This window comes from Synchiropus splendidus, chromosome 9 (assembly GCF_027744825.2).
Source record: "Synchiropus splendidus isolate RoL2022-P1 chromosome 9, RoL_Sspl_1.0, whole genome shotgun sequence".
In the NCBI taxonomy this organism is placed as follows: Eukaryota; Metazoa; Chordata; class Actinopteri; order Syngnathiformes; family Callionymidae; genus Synchiropus; species Synchiropus splendidus.
The window spans coordinates 12902621-12921144 of record NC_071342.1 but is presented as its reverse complement, the minus strand read 5'-3'; the positions used below and the strand labels follow the sequence as shown (position 1 = coordinate 12921144).

Genomic DNA, 18524 nt, shown 5'->3' with positions numbered 1-18524 from the left:
ATAGTTTGGTCCTCCAAGTCATGGAAGTGAGTGATCGCTCTCGCCTGACTCAAGCCCCTTCAAAGCCTAGAAAATGAATCAGCAGCGCAAGTTGAGTTTCATTTGGTGATGAGCCACGCAGTGGATAAAAAGAGTAAAATCATATCTTCTCATGAAGATGTGTTGGAGTGACATGCTATTTTATCCTTCTATTCCATCTGCAGCTTTCAGCGAAATGTGATTACTAAAAAATGGAGTTTGAAGTACATGCAGCAGCGCTGCTCACAAAAAAAGGCATGTCTGGAGAAAGACAGTGACTGGCATCAAAGTGTGGCATCAATACCTGTGTAATATATGTCCATTTTTCTATCCTCTTTGTCACCTACAATTTGTTAATCATTATACTTTGAAGTATAATGCTAGCACACTAGCTTTCTGTTCAGTACATAGAGCTTGTGGGCAGCACTTTTCCCAGTGCCCCTTCAGCACAGCTGCTCAGCCAATCACAGACGAGAAACAGTCACGTTGCACCAGAAACTGACCAATCAAGCAGACTAGAATCTGCTCCCAGAGGGTCACTTTTCTACAGTGCCCCACAATTTGTTAGGACTCTTCTACTGCTTCTAAAATAATAATAAAAAAACCTACTGTACTTTTTTATTGCTGTTTGAATGCAAGTGCTGCAGGAATTGGCATGACGTTTTATTTTATATTCATTTATTACATACATTGAGTATCAGAGTGCTATGAAACTGTAAATTCTGGACTATAGAGTGCACCAAAATATTAGGCTTAAAAACGCATGAGGATCACTTCTATACTAGTTTTGAAAATGGGGTCCAGCATGGTGACTGACTCATGAGAAGACAAAAAAATCTTCTGAAGTTGAATCATGAAGTCCTCACATGCTCACATTTATGCGCTCAAAATGTGCTGTTTTAACCCGTGTGTCCAAACGTTCTGACACCTCAGCTGCTGCCCCTGGTCTCCGGCCCTCCAGGAGATCAGCTCTGTTTGCAGAGCTGAAGATACGCGGGGGAAAACAACACATTTTGAGCACTTTAAGGGTTTGATGTCGCCTCAGTATTTTGACTCTATGACGCTGTAAAAATCCATATATTAGCCGCGTCGATGTATAAGCCACAGGGTTCAGACCACGAGAAAGTTTATCTGAACGATAAGCCAAGGTTGCAGTTCAGGTGTGGGAGAAAAGGGTATAGAAAAATTATCAATACGCAAAGATTTAATGTTCAAACATCTTTATCAGTACAGAACAAGGACCGACGGCATTGTGAGCTTGATAAAAGCTGCCCTTTTCCTTGAATGGCGTCAAGAAGAGAGGGTTGTATGTGATCCAGCAAGTGTGGGTGGCTGAAGATATGTGCATGCAGTAATGCGAGCACTTCACACAAGCGCAGCCCGGTCGACTATATGAGAACCTCGATCTGTCCCAACGAGTAGGCGTTTCACTTTTGCTGTACAGTCTCAGAAGCGAATTGAACCAAGCGTTACCGCGCTCATAAATAGACGCAGAACCCGTCAGGAGGTTCCGATTTGAGCGCCACCACCTGTACGCAATAAATGAAGTGAAAATGATGAGATTTTAATGAGGTGGTTCCTAAATTATTGCCGCATGTGTAAATCGTCTGCACTCTGTCGCTGTGTTTCAGTATTTATTGGATGATGTTCTGCCTTTTTATATTGCAGAGTTATGAGTGTTTGTGTCACGCTGGCTGGGAGGGGGAGCACTGCCAACGAGAAATTGATGAATGTTCGTCTCATCCTTGCAAAAACAGCGGCACCTGCACGGACCTCTTCAACAGCTACAAGTAGGTGTGTGTGCTGGCTCCAGGGCCCTGTCCTCACAAGGCGTTTAATAAATGCATGGGCTGGAAAAAAAAAAAAAAAGCTGTTCAGAGATAGCAATATGTCCTTCCACTGGCAGCTGAGATAATGAATTGCAGATGGCAGGTAAAACAAATGAGTCAATCAGTGGCTCACAGCATGAAAGGGTTCCAGGGGATGTGTGAGTCATTGGAGGAAAAAGCCGCTGTATCTGCTTGTGCTAATGCCCTCCGCGCTGGGGAGACGTAAAACTGCTTTAGGTAGAAAATCCCTTGGCTGTATAGGAATGCAAGGTGGAGTGGTTGGCCGTGCTCAGCTGCTCACTGCCACCAAGTGGAATATTCACCAGCTTGGAGAGCACTTCTGGATCGCGCACGCTTCCGTTCCCACGATGGCTCTCACCGCGACCGTTGTCCTCGCCGCTTCTCTTCTACATTCATCTGTCCTTAATTAAATGTGTGAATCAAAATCATTTCTTTTTTTTACAAGCAACTGATACAAACCTTTAATCTGAGAACAGAAGCAAAAAAAAAAAAATTATATAGTATTTAAAAAACAAAAAGAAAGATCGTCTTCATAGAGTTGCTCCTAGCAAACATAATGCATGTGGTTAAATTATTGAAATGCATCCATATTTTCTATATGCTGTAAAGCATGTAGAAAGCAGATGCTGTACATCCTCGTGTGTGTGTGTATATATATATATATATATATTTTATTATTTTTTTTTTTTTTTTAAATAAAATAAAATATGTACATAAAGTATGTATACATATTAAAATATTAGGTCACACTTTGAATCAGGTAACATTTAGTTCCCAAATAAACTACTATTTCATATCTGTATTAGCAGAATATTATCCACTAAATAATAATTATATAGTATTGATCAATGTTTTGTTCATATTTTGCCCTCAAATAGTCAAGTTTCACTTTGTACAGCACTGTAATTACAGAGTATTGGTCGTAAACGGGCAAGTAATTTGTTTTTTAACTGTTCATATGTGTTCCCTAATCTAAAAGGTTACAAAATAATATTACAACTCATAACATAAATAGGAAATTGTAGAATGATTCAAATGTCACATCAAATTGTCTGAATATGGAAGGTTCATGGTCTTAAAATCTAATCCGACCCGGATCTTTGCTCCAAAGTAGGAGCCATATTAGCCTCTTTACTTATTCAATAGTGGCAATAGTGTTTCACTGTTTTGCACTTTTTATCATAAATAATGTCTTCCATAACATGCCCTGACTGTATGGAGTAAAATAGAATCTTTTGCGTGTGTGTGTGTGTGTGTGTGTTTAATGTTCTGGTAAAATATGGGCTCTGGATTGGTGACTGATCCGGTTCTTGCTAAGCTAACTGTTGGTATCCATGCAATTTCTGATCTGTTGTCTGCTCACTCTAGCATTAGTAAAATAATAAATGAATTATTGTTCTCAATTGGTTAAAAATGCTTTGGACCTGAAGTCGGTTTCACTTCTCCAACTCAGGTGTTTGTGCTCACGCGGCTGGACTGGCGCGGACTGCTCTGAGGATGTGAATGAGTGTGAATCTGGGCCCTGTCTAAATGGAGCTCAGTGTCAGGAGTCAGATGTACCTGGGGAGTTCTCCTGCACCTGTCCGCCGTTCTTCAACGGTCCCTTGTGCAACCAGCCTTACGACCCCTGCGACCCTCTTCACAATCCCTGCCTGCACAACTCCACCTGCCTGACACGCTCCGATGGAACAGCCTCTTGCAGATGCCCAGCTGGCGAGTGAACGCACACACACCTATACACCCTCACATATTCCTTATTAAAGATCATTGCTTATCTGAAAAAAAAAAGTCCAGAATTGTCGTTAAAATGTTTTCTCAGCGATGGTGAAACTGCTTTATTCTTCATATTCCTACTGCGCTAGGTAGACACACTTAAGTTGAAGGGTTCTTAGAGTATAATAAAGTCACTGAAGTTAGAATAAGCCGCTATTAAAAGTTTCATTGAGCTGAAACACACTTGAAAATAGTGTTAAACCGCCACTGTTATACTTGTTATTTAAAATTGCAAATAGTGAGGAACAGTCACTTTTCATGCTCTGTGTCGCTCAGTATTTTTGCTTAAAATATCAGTCTAGAAATATAGAAAATGACTTTTCTCTATGGCTTTGTTTCGAACATCTCATAAAAAGTCAATGGGATAGAAGGTGGTGTCATTGTTCACACAACACAGAGAGGATGGAATTTATTTCGACTACATTTCTATCATTCTTGGTAGTGATGGGTACATGAGGCTTCATGAAACAGTGTCCTGATTTTCACCGGCCACCAGATGGCACTGTCTGCTGTAAAGTGTTTGGAATCCAACAACTAATTCAATGAAGCCTCACATCATTTCTAAACCATCTAGTGTCCTCTGAAAATGAGGACACTGTTTCATCAACCCTGCAGTACTGTTTCATGATACCTCAGCTAACCATCTGATAGGTTGATGAGGTTTCATGAAGCGGCGGAGATGTCTTGATGAAACAGTGTCCTCATTTTTTGGCAGTAGATACTGCCATGTATTGGATTCTGAAAAATAAGACACTGCTTCATGAAATGTCATCATTCATGGATAATAACTTAGTACATTTATCACATTTTTATTTAGTTACATGGAGACTAATCTTGACTAATATTGAAGTTTGGATTTATTTTCTATCATTAACTGGGCTTTTTTAAAGATAATTCACATTATTCATTATTCTAGGACAGTAGTTGTAGATGCTTCAGATATGATTCAAATATTGCCTGGTTCTTTCTGTTAAGGTACAGATTTTAGGATTTATGCTGACAGTGACATTTCAAATAAAAGCCTGAGTTAAACAGACACTTATGGTGAGTGGCACTTTACTGGCCATGGCACTTGGACTGTCCGCAGAGATGCAAAAGTAGCCTCAGACATTGCATAGAGAGAGTGAAGAAATTTCAGTACTTCACTGCATGAAGTAATGGTGAATGACCAGGAAGAGCTAATGGTCTCACGTCCTTTCACATCACCCTGAACACACCTCTTTCCCTCTAGTTTGTAAACCGTATCTTTTCTCAGAAGTGATTCCTTGATCGAAAATGTGTCCCATTCACCGCTTGCAGGAAACCGGCGTTACACTATTCCCTGTCCTACTTTCATGATCTTTACTGCCAGAGAAATGCTTCGTTTTAACACCGATTCGTTTTCAGCCATGCCTTTGGTGAAGCTGCCTGGTGTCACCACCTTGGATTGCCATAATTAAATAGATTCATTATTTCCAAGTTATGATAGAATCCGCTTCTATAAAGACCAACTGAAGCTCATTTGGTTCCCAGATTATGATGAGGCTGATAAGCTCTGTCACCTCATGACGCTGCACTGACAAACAGAAATAAGAATAATGTCCACAGGAGGCTCAACCTTATCATAACAGTTTATTCTGGTACTGCAGTTTTCCTTTAACTTTCTTTTATATTTGGCACCACATGGAGAAGGCAACCCATTTCCAGCACAATAACAGTGATCAATCTTGCAAGGAACATTTTTCTGGGCGTTTTTTTTCCAATAAATATCACATCTGACTGTGAATATCAGGAATTCAAACCAGGAAAATGTCAAATATGTGTCTTCGGTATTAATCACTTTCTCCATATATTTTCTTTTGATATGATGCGTTTATTCCACAGAAAAAAAGTGTAAATAACAATTGAAGAAAAGAAGCACAAACAAGACTCAATGTGAGTCTTGCAAGGAAACATTTCCAACCCCTCAAATCCCTCCTCGGTCCTGCTAAAAGTCGTCCATAATAATGCACAATTATGCACAGAGGAGTTCCTTTTTATTTTGAATTTCAATGGCATTAGCATCAATTTTGAAGATTGGATAATTGATGCACCACATTGATCGTTGCTTGTTTGTCTAAGGGACGACTGTAGTTCACTAGCCAGGATCATTCCTTACTTTTTTTATTTGTGTAATTAGAGTCACTGCCATGTGGTTTGTGGGTTATTTATTTACCAGTTAATTCTATTATTTTTATTTTATTTTATTTTATTGGTGGGATCCTCACTGACCAAGACAATGAAGCTGATTCTGATTTCGTTCTTCAACAGATTTTCCATTGTTTATTATTATTATTATTGTACACAGTTTTTGTACATAGTACACAGTACATAGTTTTGTTCACCTTTGTTTTAAACTGAGTTGCATTGTTTTTCAATCGAATATTTTCATTTTCATTATTAAATGACACATCCAATGTACATTCAACAGACATATCTTTCTACACCTGTCCACAACAACAGGAACAATCTTGCTTGGAAAATATGTCCAGGCCGCCATTTGCTGATGACGTCAACCGTTTCAATACGATTCAATACGGTACCTGACACCAATGCAGTTCAGAATAGATGATGCATTGTTGGCATCCTCCTGGACTGAGCTCAAATGATTGATACTGAAATTTGAACCATTGATGCTGAGTCGAGTGAAACTGTCTCCATGGAGAAAGAAGTGACCTCTGAAAATCAGGAAACTGTTTCATCAACCCTGCAGTGCTGTTTCATGACACCTCATGATACTCATCTACCCGTTGTTACTATTTACATCTTCCACTAATAGCCAAGGTTTGTTGGAATCATTCTCTCCTCGGCCCATGACATTAAATCTTTAGCAGCTCAGATAAACTCTGAATTAAACTACTTATTTGAACTACATGTCCTGAATAATACACCGTTCAGTAATTTTCATAATTTCTATGATCATGTTGTGAATACATTGATGGGAAGAGCTGTTGCAGCTGAAGACATTGACTATATAAAGACACAAATTCCGGGCTTTGTGAAGAAGCAGGTGGGCTTTTCCAGGCCATGTTGAATGTGATGGAGGATAGTCGAGGCAGAGATGCGTAATGATGGCTGGGAGGGAGGCGGACTGCCCTCACAAAAGTTCTCTGAATTCACAAGGACAGAGCGTTGCCATCTTAGGTGTAGTGCAGAGTATGATGAAGCCAGAGCACAAAAAAAGAAGTCCGTTTCTGGTATGCTTTTTTTTTTATCTTACGGTGGTGTAAGTATGGTTCCGTCTATTCTTTTCCAAACACACTTTGTTATGGAAGTCGAGCCTGTAGTTGACGCGTGTCCAGTTATTCCTGTTGATGGGATTTTTTGAAATTGTTCTTCTGGTGACAACAAAATAACTGCAGTATTCCAAACAAAAAACATCAATAGCACGGTCAAAAACGAGTAAGCTTCTCTGGCTTCCATAACACTTCCTACGTCAACACGCAAGTACGCACACGCCTCCTTCAGCCAATGAGGAGAGCTGTCACACCAACCAATAGACACTCCTGTGAGACAGGCTTAACACCGCACACCACTCATCCACTGTGCGTAACACACTCGGACAGATGGGTTAATAAGGCAAGCCGCTTTGTTTTGATATGATCTGTTCCTTTATAAAACACTGATGCAACAAAAAGAATTCCAAAGATCTTTGAGCGGAAAGAGAGGTACAAAACTTGGTTCAAGTAAGATCATTTACCTATCCTTTAAAAAGTGAAAAAATGTCGGCTTGCTTTTTAGATTTACAGACCTTTCTGAGGAATGAGGCGTCAGGCTCATGGGGCTTAGGGAGGAACTGCAGTTCCATTTTCTAAAGATTATATATTAGGTGTTTTATCCATTAGATTTGCTGCACAAAACACAGTTTTCCCTAGACGCATCTCTGAACTGTATCGGTCCAATGAAAAACATGATGTGGTCACTTAAGTGAAATAAAAAAAAACAACCATTAGGAGGAGTCTGCTGGGACTGTGTTTCCAAGGATTTACGGAACACACCCACAATGAAATTAGTTTTCTTTTTTAGCTGTAAACTAAGAGAGCCCAACTAAAAGCCACAGAATTATCTGAAAGCTTAGTTGAGTAAAAGCCGTTCAACTTTTTCTGTCCGTTTGAGCAATGACAGTCCGGTGGGGCTGTTAGCCAGGAAGCCCAAGTCATCTTGTCTGCAGGGCACAGATGTTTCGGTTTGGCCTTAATGAGGGCTACTTGGCAGAGAGTGATAGAAGAGCAACCTGGAAATGGGAGAGTCAGGCTAGAGGTTGAGGTTGAGGTTCCTGGCCGACAACTACAACAGATGAAATAGAAACGCACGGAAGCACTGATTTCAGATTAGCAGTGCAAGGCCAGCTCTTTCTTGTCTTACAAAAAGTCTTCACTTAGAGATGTCCTTGCCATGTTTTCCTCAGGGTTACAGTTAGAAACTGGATCTTTGTAGCTACCGGTGCCAAATGACACCAACGACTTGTACCTCCAGTGAAGTCCAGGATGCACAATTAATCCTGTAAAAAGTTTGTGCTGTTTTCATCCTCTTTTGTCCTTAACTCAGGTGGCAAAACAGGCTTAAAATAGTTCCCACCAAATGAGCAATTTGATGTCTATTCGTGTGTTGGTGGGCAAATATTTCTTTGAGATTCACACAGTCTTATGGATGCTTTCGGGGGTATAGACTGAACTGTGGGCATTTCTTTTTAAACGGACTGTAATATATAAAAGTTGCATCACTGAGCTTCATAGCCAGTTTAGTATTTTTTCCTTGAGGTTTGCCCTTCAGTGCATTTTCAAGTCTAGCTCCCAGTGAAGTAGTACAGAGGTGGGAGGAGAGGCGGAAAGAGGTGGGAGGCAGGGTAAGCTAGTTGTTGGTCTCGGGTTGAAATTGGGTCACAGACTTGAGCTGCGCGTGGATGTCTAAGAACCATCTCTATTTCTGGCAGAAAGTCACTTCACTGACACTTGGGTGCGCTTATCAGATAGAGCCAACCGCTAACACACACTCAACGTTGCTCAACAAATTCATCTTTGAGAATAGAAAGCACTGCAAACGATTCATACATTTTAGTGTACTTTAAAGTGTTTGTACACTTTTTTAGAGCATTTTTAGAGTGTCAGAGAAAATGAAAATAATCTTAGATGTAGATGACATTTTGAACCCATGATATTCATCAGGAAGATACAGATAAATGCACAAAAATGTGAAATGAGAAATATGTATTGATAAAGTGCAGGTAGTAATTTTGTTGTAGTATGTAATTTACATTTCAATATTATTAATAATAATTTGTCCCTCAATCAACTCATTCTTATTTTCGCTCATTATGAATGTTATGGTCATGACATCACATTTTTTTTAACATGGCGAATTTAACACATTTTAGACGAATAAATTGTTCATTAAAACAATTGTGTAAAAGCAGCCAGGGATTGAGACCACAAACATAAAACGCGATCATGTACTGCTGGTTTTCCATTGGCTAAAAGAATGCCTCCTAACTCAATAAACTGTAGCATTTCTCTCCAACTTTGTGGAGACTTTGTTTGAAAATGCAAGGCTGTTTCTAAGCCACATTATAAATTCATTAAAGAGAAGCACATATTTGTGGAACTCATTGAAAACTTTATTTAAAGTACTGGCTCATACTGTCTGCATCATTAAGTAGTGATCTAGAATTCGCTTTACTGCGAACACACATACAGCCATGCAAAGACTCGGACAGAGCAGGTGTGTGTTTCGTTGCCCACTCCCTTCATGTGCCCACTGGGCGAACAATGTCCACACTGACTTTTTCTGTATTGCAGTTAAATGAATAAAATATCAAAGGAAGGAGAGCTGTGCATGTTTATCCTCAGTTACTGTACTTTTCTGTGATAAGAACCACTAAGGAGCTCATTAAACCTGTTTTGGAATGGACAATGGGTTTACCTGAAAGCCATAAATCAAACGGTCACCAGTTTAAAGCACATTTATACATGGAGCTGCTTCACCCATCTGCATACTTTTACTCCGCTGGACCACCCACAAAACTCCCCAAATAGATCAAGTCTTCTCCAATACGTAATTCATCATAAACGCATTTGAAAAATAATCCAGCAGTGAAATTCACCTGAAAGGTTTAGCATGAAAGTAGAATCCGTTTAACCTTAGTTTTGGGGAGCAGATTTATTGACATACTACACATATAAAAGTTTGCTTCCTATATGTATGCATACCATCATTGTCATCTTTTTATTGATATAATTTGATGCCTTCTCATTATATCTGAATGTGTAGTATAATAAGTTGACATGTGCACAGATAGACCCCAAGTGGTGACCAAGCAGTGTATTTATTTCCAGTATATTTATTTGCCCAAGCAGTATATTTATTTCTACATGTTGAAGAGGAGCTTTTGAGTGTCTTTCAATATGACATATTATTGGACCCCCTGTTGAGTGCAGCAGTATGTTTCTGTTTGCATAAAAGAGGAAAAACACTAACCCATTTTCCTTGACTGAAATATGTTGATATTTCCCTGATATGAAATATGTTCAAATGTACTCGATACTAAGCGAATGAGTATATGCGACCTTGTGTCACATGAAAGTTGATTTCAGTAATGTTGTATGTTTTGTTTTAAAGTTTGTCTGCAGCATGAACGGAAGTAATAGAAATAAATTGGAAAATATTTACTATGTTTGTAAATTCAAATAAATTGATCCAACAATAACAGCGACAACATTTTTGGAAGAATTACCATGACAAGTGGCCTTTTACCTGGCTTGAGCACCGACCCAAAATGTCTGTTTCAAATGAGTACAGTGGCTGAGAAGGCAGTAGGAACTCACCCGCATAACAGCTCTCACAACAGATACAGGCAAATTCTTCAAAAGTTGTCTGGATTCACATTTAATCAGGAGCATCACCAGAACCTAGGCTGTGTCTCATTTCTCACCCCAACACTTAACACCAGCACTTGGTTTTGAGTGTCCTCCACTATGAAGTGCCCTCCGACAATGAAGTGAAGTGATTGACAACATTTCATGATGTCACACGTAAAGACAATGTGTCATTGGCTGTAGTTCAGTGTTTCGCTGTGTACGATTTTGCAGCCTCTTGCATCAGAGAAGACGGAGAAGAAATGGGCAGGTATGATGATGTTAACATTAGCCTGGATGGTAGTCAACTGTTGTTTGTCAACAAGAAATAAAAACATACTGCTCTACATACATGTAGTATTGTTCATCTTGTCGGACACGGTAGTCCTATCCAACATTGTTTTTAAATACAGTGCTTTGGTATCCTTCATATTCCCACTTTGTTTCAAGTAATCTCCGGAGCTCCCTCGGTTTGAAGGGATCATTTCAAGAGGTGAGTCTCAGGAGTATTGGGACATACTGCACTTACACGTGAACACGCAAAACCCAGTTTTAGTGCCAAAAACGGGTGTCAGGGTGAGAAATGGGAAACAGCCTTTATCAGATGTTTCTTGTCCCACTGTCAATGTTTCCTAAAAATATTGAAAAACGCTCATCCATTTTGTACAGACATCACTTTCCTCCGGATACAGCGAATATTCAAAAGGGGGGACTTCTTACGGGACTGATGAGAAATTCACTGGTGAAATTCAAACTTCGTTTCCATTGCTTTTCCTAACAATGTCAGTCATTTTTCAATTCAAAGCGTCCATCATGGTGACTTTACGGGACACTTAGAGATAACTTGCGCATTCTTCTCCTCGGAGGCATTTACTGTAGCAGGTGCGGTGATCACACTCTGGATGATGGAATGAGTGTGTGAGTGGTGAGCACGCGCCCAGGGTATCTCTCTCTGTACACTGTCAAAGAGATGCCTCCAGTCACTGCTTAGTTGCAGAAGATGCATTACATTGCAGTGACATTCGAAATAGTCCCCCAGGTGCTGCGCCATTGTCTTGACTGACAGGGCAGATTGGAAAATCTGTGCTCTCCTATAATTCACCAGGTGCTCTGTGCTCTCTGTGGTCTCACAGATTCCCCTGCATGCTCAGGTCCCATGATGCGCCCGTGTCACTGTCTTAACTGATTTTACACTGTGCTACTTATGGATTCCATTATACTTCAGCATCCTCTTAAGCATACGTGTGCGCTAAATCATCTGGTACATCAGTGAAAGATCAATGTATCACCGTGACATCGTAATGTGGAGTCTTGTCTATTAGGGTGCTACATTACCATCCATTCTCAACAAGAGGAACACAGTTTGAACTTGGGTTTGTCAACGGAAATATAGGTCATCTCCATCAGTCAGATGTTAAATCACCTGACAACTTCATTATAACAGTTGACATTGCTATGGAAGTGTGTCCCTGTATGTAAGGCTGTGGCTTTACTTATATCACATAGCTGAGTTGGTTAGTGGTGCTTGTGCGCCAGACTTTTGCCCATTTTTTCCTTGCATAACAAAAGTGCCCCTTATTTTCTTTATTATTAGATTCTTAAAAACAATGATCAGTTCCATACAGTAAATGTAAAAATCTTAGGCTGGATAAGTGGGATGCCATCGAGTATTTTCAGTCACTATAGTGAACTTTTTACTTTACACCCCAGTGTCATTCAGTTTCTACATTCAGTTTATCACCTTACAGTTAGTACTAAAGCCTCCTATAAGTAGCATCTATTTTGTTGGTCGCTTGTTTTCGGTCGTTTCCTTTGAACTCATGGACTTTTTTTTAACTGCCCAGGAAATCTAAAGTGGTATTTCATTGGTTTCTGTTGGGGCTTTTTATATCTTTAACAGTAAAATGTGGCTTCAAGCACGACCTTGAGGAGGCTATTATATTGTCTTGATAAGTTGTGCTATTCAATGATTTGGTTTTATGTGTTTAAAAAGGAGCTCAACAGACTGTTGAGTAGTTTTGAAGTTATCACTGCAGTGTTTGGAATACAGAATACCCATTTAAAAATTAGAAATGTAATTAAAAGTGATTTATTACAAAGATGTAGCAAATGAAATAGCTATGCCATTATGACATTTAAAGCAGGGTAACTAAACTAACTAAACTAACTAACTAAACTAAAGATCAACAAAACCATACTCCACACAACCGCAGAGTTTCTTTATTTATCTTTTTTTGCACTTTCACTTACTTACAGTATTCAATAAAAATGACATGGAATTTGTTGCATGTACACAATCAATTAAGTAACAAAAAGTTAAATAAATGAAAAAACTAAATAAATTTGAGTAATATCTCAAGTCAGTGCCAATAAATTATCCTGGAAACAGTTAGAATTGTTTTAGGTTGTTGGTTTTTTTTTTAATTCAGCCGCCTAAAAATGCCTAAAAAACCTTAAAAATACTCAAATATTACCACACAGTTTGAGTATTTATGGTATAGCCTGCTGTGCTCAGGGGAATTCATCCATTTGAGTGGAAGCCTTTGGAATCCACTTTTGAGGGCTGCGACCAATCGCAGTGGTTGATCTGAGTGGTTGCGTATCCGCTGCGGCTCTTTGTCCCAGTGCCAGTGTACCCGATGGAAATTTGGCCTGCCACTAGTACGACACGTTTTCAGTTCCTCTTCTTCTTCTTGCCCCTCTATGAATGAGCCGTAATTGCTATCTTCCTCTTTCAGTGATTCGCTTCCAATAGCGTAAAAAAGCTTGTTATTTTGCTGGGAAGAATCCTATCCAACACATCAGCCCCAGGCACCAGAGAATTTATGACAAGAAGGTCACCTCAAGCTCCAGCTACCCCCAAAAGTACAACAAAGCATCCACACTGATCTGCTTAGCCACCCTGCCCTGAACCCTCTAATGACTGAGGACAAGAGAGCTCTTGGGTTCCCTTCTTCCTCTTACCCCAACTTAACAAGATGTCCCCCCACACAGACACTCACACACATGGTTATTCTCTCGCACACTTCCCAAACCCCAAACCACCAACCCTCAGACCAATCTGTCTGTGGCACTGAAGTATTATTAGACTTACACATTCTCAAAGGGGAAACAGCGAGTGCTGAGAGCAGGAGAATGAGATGTGCTATAGGGGCCACTAGTTCCATTAGAATGCTGTGCAGCGGGCCCTTTGTTATTATCTGACAGGGCATTTTCAGATGTACTGAGGCCTGCTGATCCGTGACCATCTTATCTATCTTTCAGGATTTGAAGGAAGTTGGTGTGAAATTGACACCGATGAATGCAGCTCAAATCCTTGCAGAAACCGGGGCAGCTGTGTGGACCGGGTCAATAGTTACAGGTAATGAACATTATCCAGGGTTTGTGTGTGACCCATATCTCCAATTTGATAATCGATTAGAGAAAGCTAGCAGATTTGTTCTACGGTTTTGTTGAGGTCGCAAGGTTTTTTTTTTTTTTTTTTACGTCTCAAGGGAAGTTCGTGGAAGTTTCGATTTTTGACATTTGTTGTCACAGCGAAAAACAAAATTACATTTGGGCTCAATTCTACAGTCTTAAGAAATGTAAAGTTGTCTGACAAACTGTATGTTTTTCCTCAGCTGTGAATGCAGGATGGGGTTTCTAGGTCTTCACTGCGAAGAAGATGTCGACGAGTGTGCCTCAAACCCGTGCCTCAATGCCGGCACGTGCCAGGACCAGGCAAATGAGTAAGCATGAATATTGGTCAATACCCTGGAGAACAAAATCTCCAGGATTGTGATGAAACACCTTGTGTTTCAGCTCTACTTAGGAAGCCTGTCTTCTTCCTTGACACACATAGGCTGGTATAGACAAAGCCAATTCAGCGGGAACATCATGTATCTCGATTGGCTTCTACTCCGCTGGTGCTTCTTTCTGCTGTGCTTAATGGGAGCCCCGGGGCTTTGGGCTTTAGTTGGACAGATGGGTTGAGTAATCCCTGGGCCAATTTGAGTCCTAAATGGTTTGTCTCCAGTTTGTCTCCCGTCATGATTTCGCTCCCATGTGACCTGGCTTTGCTCGGAGCGCTCACTTAATTGCGCAGTCCGGGGAGTTCATATCAGGTGTTTTAACCTCGGTGCCCGGCACCAGCACCACTGTCTCCAACTCCCTGACCAATCGCATTGAACATGTTGATGGCGAATAGGGCAGCAAGCGGCTATTTCACATTCATAAATAAGACAGGCAACTGGTGCAGGGGCATTAAGCAATTGAGCAAACTCAATTGGGCATCACTCTGCGGTTAGCCGTCATTGATTTTACCAGACAACAGAAGACAAGTACGATTGAAAGCAGGAAACTGGTGCAGACTCTGCGTCTATTTCCAAGTATTTGCAGCCGTATTCAACTACAGTCCATCTAGAGACATCCAAGTCAAAAACATTCCTTCAAAACATAGACAAGGAGGGTAAAAATAACTTTCACTTTTCGCTTCAATTTCCATACGCAGATGCCTAATTACAGTTTGGCCATCAACAAACTGGATAAGCACCTTCTCTGGGGTGTGTGCTTAAGGTGAATTATGCTGCGTGGCAGCTGGGGAGGGGGAATTGAATAGACTAAACCACATTATCCAACAGATTAGGCTCCTGGTTTCAGTCATGAGTTATCAAATATAATTTCCATTACGTTGCTCAGAGGGAGACTAATTTGCCGCCATATTATTAAATATTTTATGAAGATGCCAGTCCATATTTAACATCGCTTTCAGTGCAGATGTTGCAGTGTACAGTGATATGGTTGTTAACAAAACAGTGCTCTGCTTCAGTTAAAATTGAATTATTTGCTTATCTCTTTTACATTTTGGCCCTGTATTATAAACATTTTAATACGGTTGTCTCTGTGTGGGGTTGAGTCACAGCTTAGCTCTGTGTGTTGTGCATGCGAGTTCTGTAACATTACTGCCACCTGCTGTCCAACAGAATTCATCGCTATCAATGATGAAGTATTACAAGTGGAACTCTATATATTCTGTAACTCATGCATCCAAATTAACATGTAAAAAGTCCCAGCCTTGATAAAAAGGTTTCATATTATGTAGATAAAAAAACAAAAATTTACAAACCATAATATGAGTGCAAATAAATGGTTTGGCTGCACTCTTGTTGTGCTTTCATGGTTTATATTTAAATATTAAAAATGCATTTTGCAGTGTCATAAATAACAGTAAGTTAGAGATGAAGGTGCCTAGATGCTTTTCTCTCAATGCTTTGTTGCCTTTAAGTTATACAGATAGCAACAGCTTTATGTAAATCGTACATGATCAAACATGATCCTGAAAAAGGTATTAAAATTCTAAAAAGTTGTTCTCTTCGGAGCTGCAGTGTTTTAATGTAGGTTAAGCCACTTCGACATGAATAATGCACGGATCAGAAATAATGTATTTGCTCGAGAACTTCAACGATATAATACATTCTCTGTGGTGTTGAAGTGGGTACATAAAACAGATTAAGGAAATAAAGATGAAGCGGCATGTCAACACAAAATGCTTAATCCTCTGTAAACAAAAATACACCTCCTCCAGTGAACTGCAGCTTGCATCACATAATACGTAGGGTGATCATAACATACTGTATATCCCGCTGTTTTAGAGGAGGACAGTGGAACATTTAAATATTGCTGGGATCTTAAGAGATACATTTCAATGAATTGATTACACAGAAACATAAGTGATGCAAATAACGGATTAAAGACAGACTTTATTTCACAGGGATTTGGCATTTCTGGTGTTGAATATGAAAATGTAATTAATGAGAAATGTTAATAAAATGTTTATAGATGTTTTTAATCGAGTCCCAGACTCACATTTTAATACGCTATATATATATATATATATACCTTTGTAAGTGCAGTAGTTCCTGGTCCACTGATCATACTGATGAACAAGACACGCTAGGATGATAACAACAACAACAAACATGGAGGAATCCCTGAACAAAAGCAAACAAAAGCATCTGTTTGCTTTTGTTTTTCACTACACAATGGCCAGGGTTTCCACTACTCTGAATGTACTTGAAATTCATATAAAATTGAAATTCATATGCAAATATTTTGCATAAGATTATGCTAAATTCTTATGCAATTTTATTATTGCATATTATGCATATTCTTATTGCATAAGAATATTGTATTATATTGTAATATTGTGATATTGTAATATTGTATTACGATATTGTAATACATATATATATACATATATATAGAGAGAGAGGAAGAGTGAGAGAGAGAGAAACTGATAATATATATATATATATATATATATATATATATATATGTCTATTTTATCAGTAATAATAGTAATGATAAAGTCATATTTAATTTAAAAACCTTCACCATCTGCATCGCTTATGTGGTCGATATCCGTTTATCTCTAATAACTGGGTTTAATCTTTTCTAGCTTCCACTGCATTTGCCCTCAGGGTTATTTTGGAAGGCGTTGTGACCTGGATGTGAACGAGTGTGAAGTGTCACCTTGCCTGCATGAGGGCATCTGTATCAACCAGCCAGGAGGCTTCAAGTGTGTCTGTCGCCCTGGATACTCAGGTAACTTCTTCGCCCTCGGGTGACGTGAAGATCAATGTAAGTGTCTGAGAAGCTTATCATGACTTTTGAGGCAGCACACCATTGAGGCGGCGCTGACACAGATCTAGCTCAGTGTAACACTGTCTCACAATGGCTTCTTTTAATTAGCCTGCCTGCATCTGCCAGATATTGGGCCCGCTTTTCACGAGAGCCCACAAGATACATCCTTGTCACTGTTTTTATCTGATAGAAACCACTCGCTATGTTATTTAATTCCATCACTTTTCTTTGCTCACTGAATCCTATTGTTGTTTAACTAAAATCCATTTGTTGGTTATGTTCCCCCCCGTCCAGACAGATATTGAACTGTTTAAGTGAGGACCGTTGTGTGTGTGTGTGTGTGTGTCTTTGTGGGCGCACATTCAAGCGTTCTAAGGCCAATTCCTGTCAGGTCTTGGTAAGATTAATTTCTTTTGTCTTCAACACTGTATCATCAATTTATCCTTCCCCAATTGAGAAAGGGAGGAAACCCCAGAGGGATTGCGACTCTGGAGAGCAGAACCTGACACGCATGGCCCAATTCCCATAGAGGGAGCTTTTATTATAAGGCTGACGCGCCGCATAGTACAAGTCATTACTTTTTCTGTTGCTCCGAGCTCATCTGAGGAAACATTTTGCCCCCAGAGAGGACATGGCCGAGGGATACAGTTTGGACCGGGAGAAGCATCTTGTACAACATATTTGCTCCAGTAACAACTTTTTTCCCCGTAAAACATATTTGTTGTCTTGCACTTTTTACACTTGCACCTTTCTGACTTGCTCTTCTTGAGGGAGCCACTGAGGAGTCAGGTTTTTTAGGAGTCTGGGCTGAAGTGATCCAGAATTACAGCATACTAGTATTTATTCCCACAATATTTCTACCAGTGCGAGCCATGAAATGATATTAACATATTTCCCCATGAATGTGTCTCTCCATGTGCAACCCATGCTGCTACTGTAGAGTTTCAGGCTGTATAGAATGTATATTTATATGAACTGAACAGTCTATTACCAGCGATGTTTCAATGAAAAATATAGAACTAGAACGTGGTGTTTGTTGTTATCGTACGCATCTTTGTGCTGAGCATCAAGACTGTAATCAGCATCAACACCACCTAAAATTTAGTTTTTTTCACATTGATAATTCTCTTAGGGGAGAAGAGAAAGGTAAAAACGCACAACAACAACTACACTTTGTTGGTATAGCACCTTGCAGAACACCATGATCAGTACTACACCGCTTACAGTGACTACAATCAAAACTACAAATGGATCTTCTTCAGGTGCTGTTAGTTATTTATTTTGCGAAGAGAATGAGAATATTAAATGAATAAAATAAATGGTGCTGTTGTTTATTTATCTATTTTAGAGAGAATAGATAGATAGATAGATAGATAGATGGATAGATCGATCG

At 39.6% G+C, this 18524-nt stretch overlaps 1 protein-coding gene across 1 annotated transcript in view; it reads left to right on the top strand.

Moving 5' to 3' along the window:
- eys (eyes shut homolog) overlaps positions 1–18524 on the top strand; it is a 177794-nt gene that overhangs the window by 65743 nt on the left and 93527 nt on the right. The window contains exons 21-25 of the mRNA XM_053876067.1: positions 1687–1808; positions 3322–3581; positions 13775–13871; positions 14131–14238; positions 16947–17092. Coding sequence (XP_053732042.1) covers positions 1687–1808; positions 3322–3581; positions 13775–13871; positions 14131–14238; positions 16947–17092 — 733 coding nt within the window. The remainder of the gene's footprint in view (positions 1–1686; positions 1809–3321; positions 3582–13774; positions 13872–14130; positions 14239–16946; positions 17093–18524) is intronic.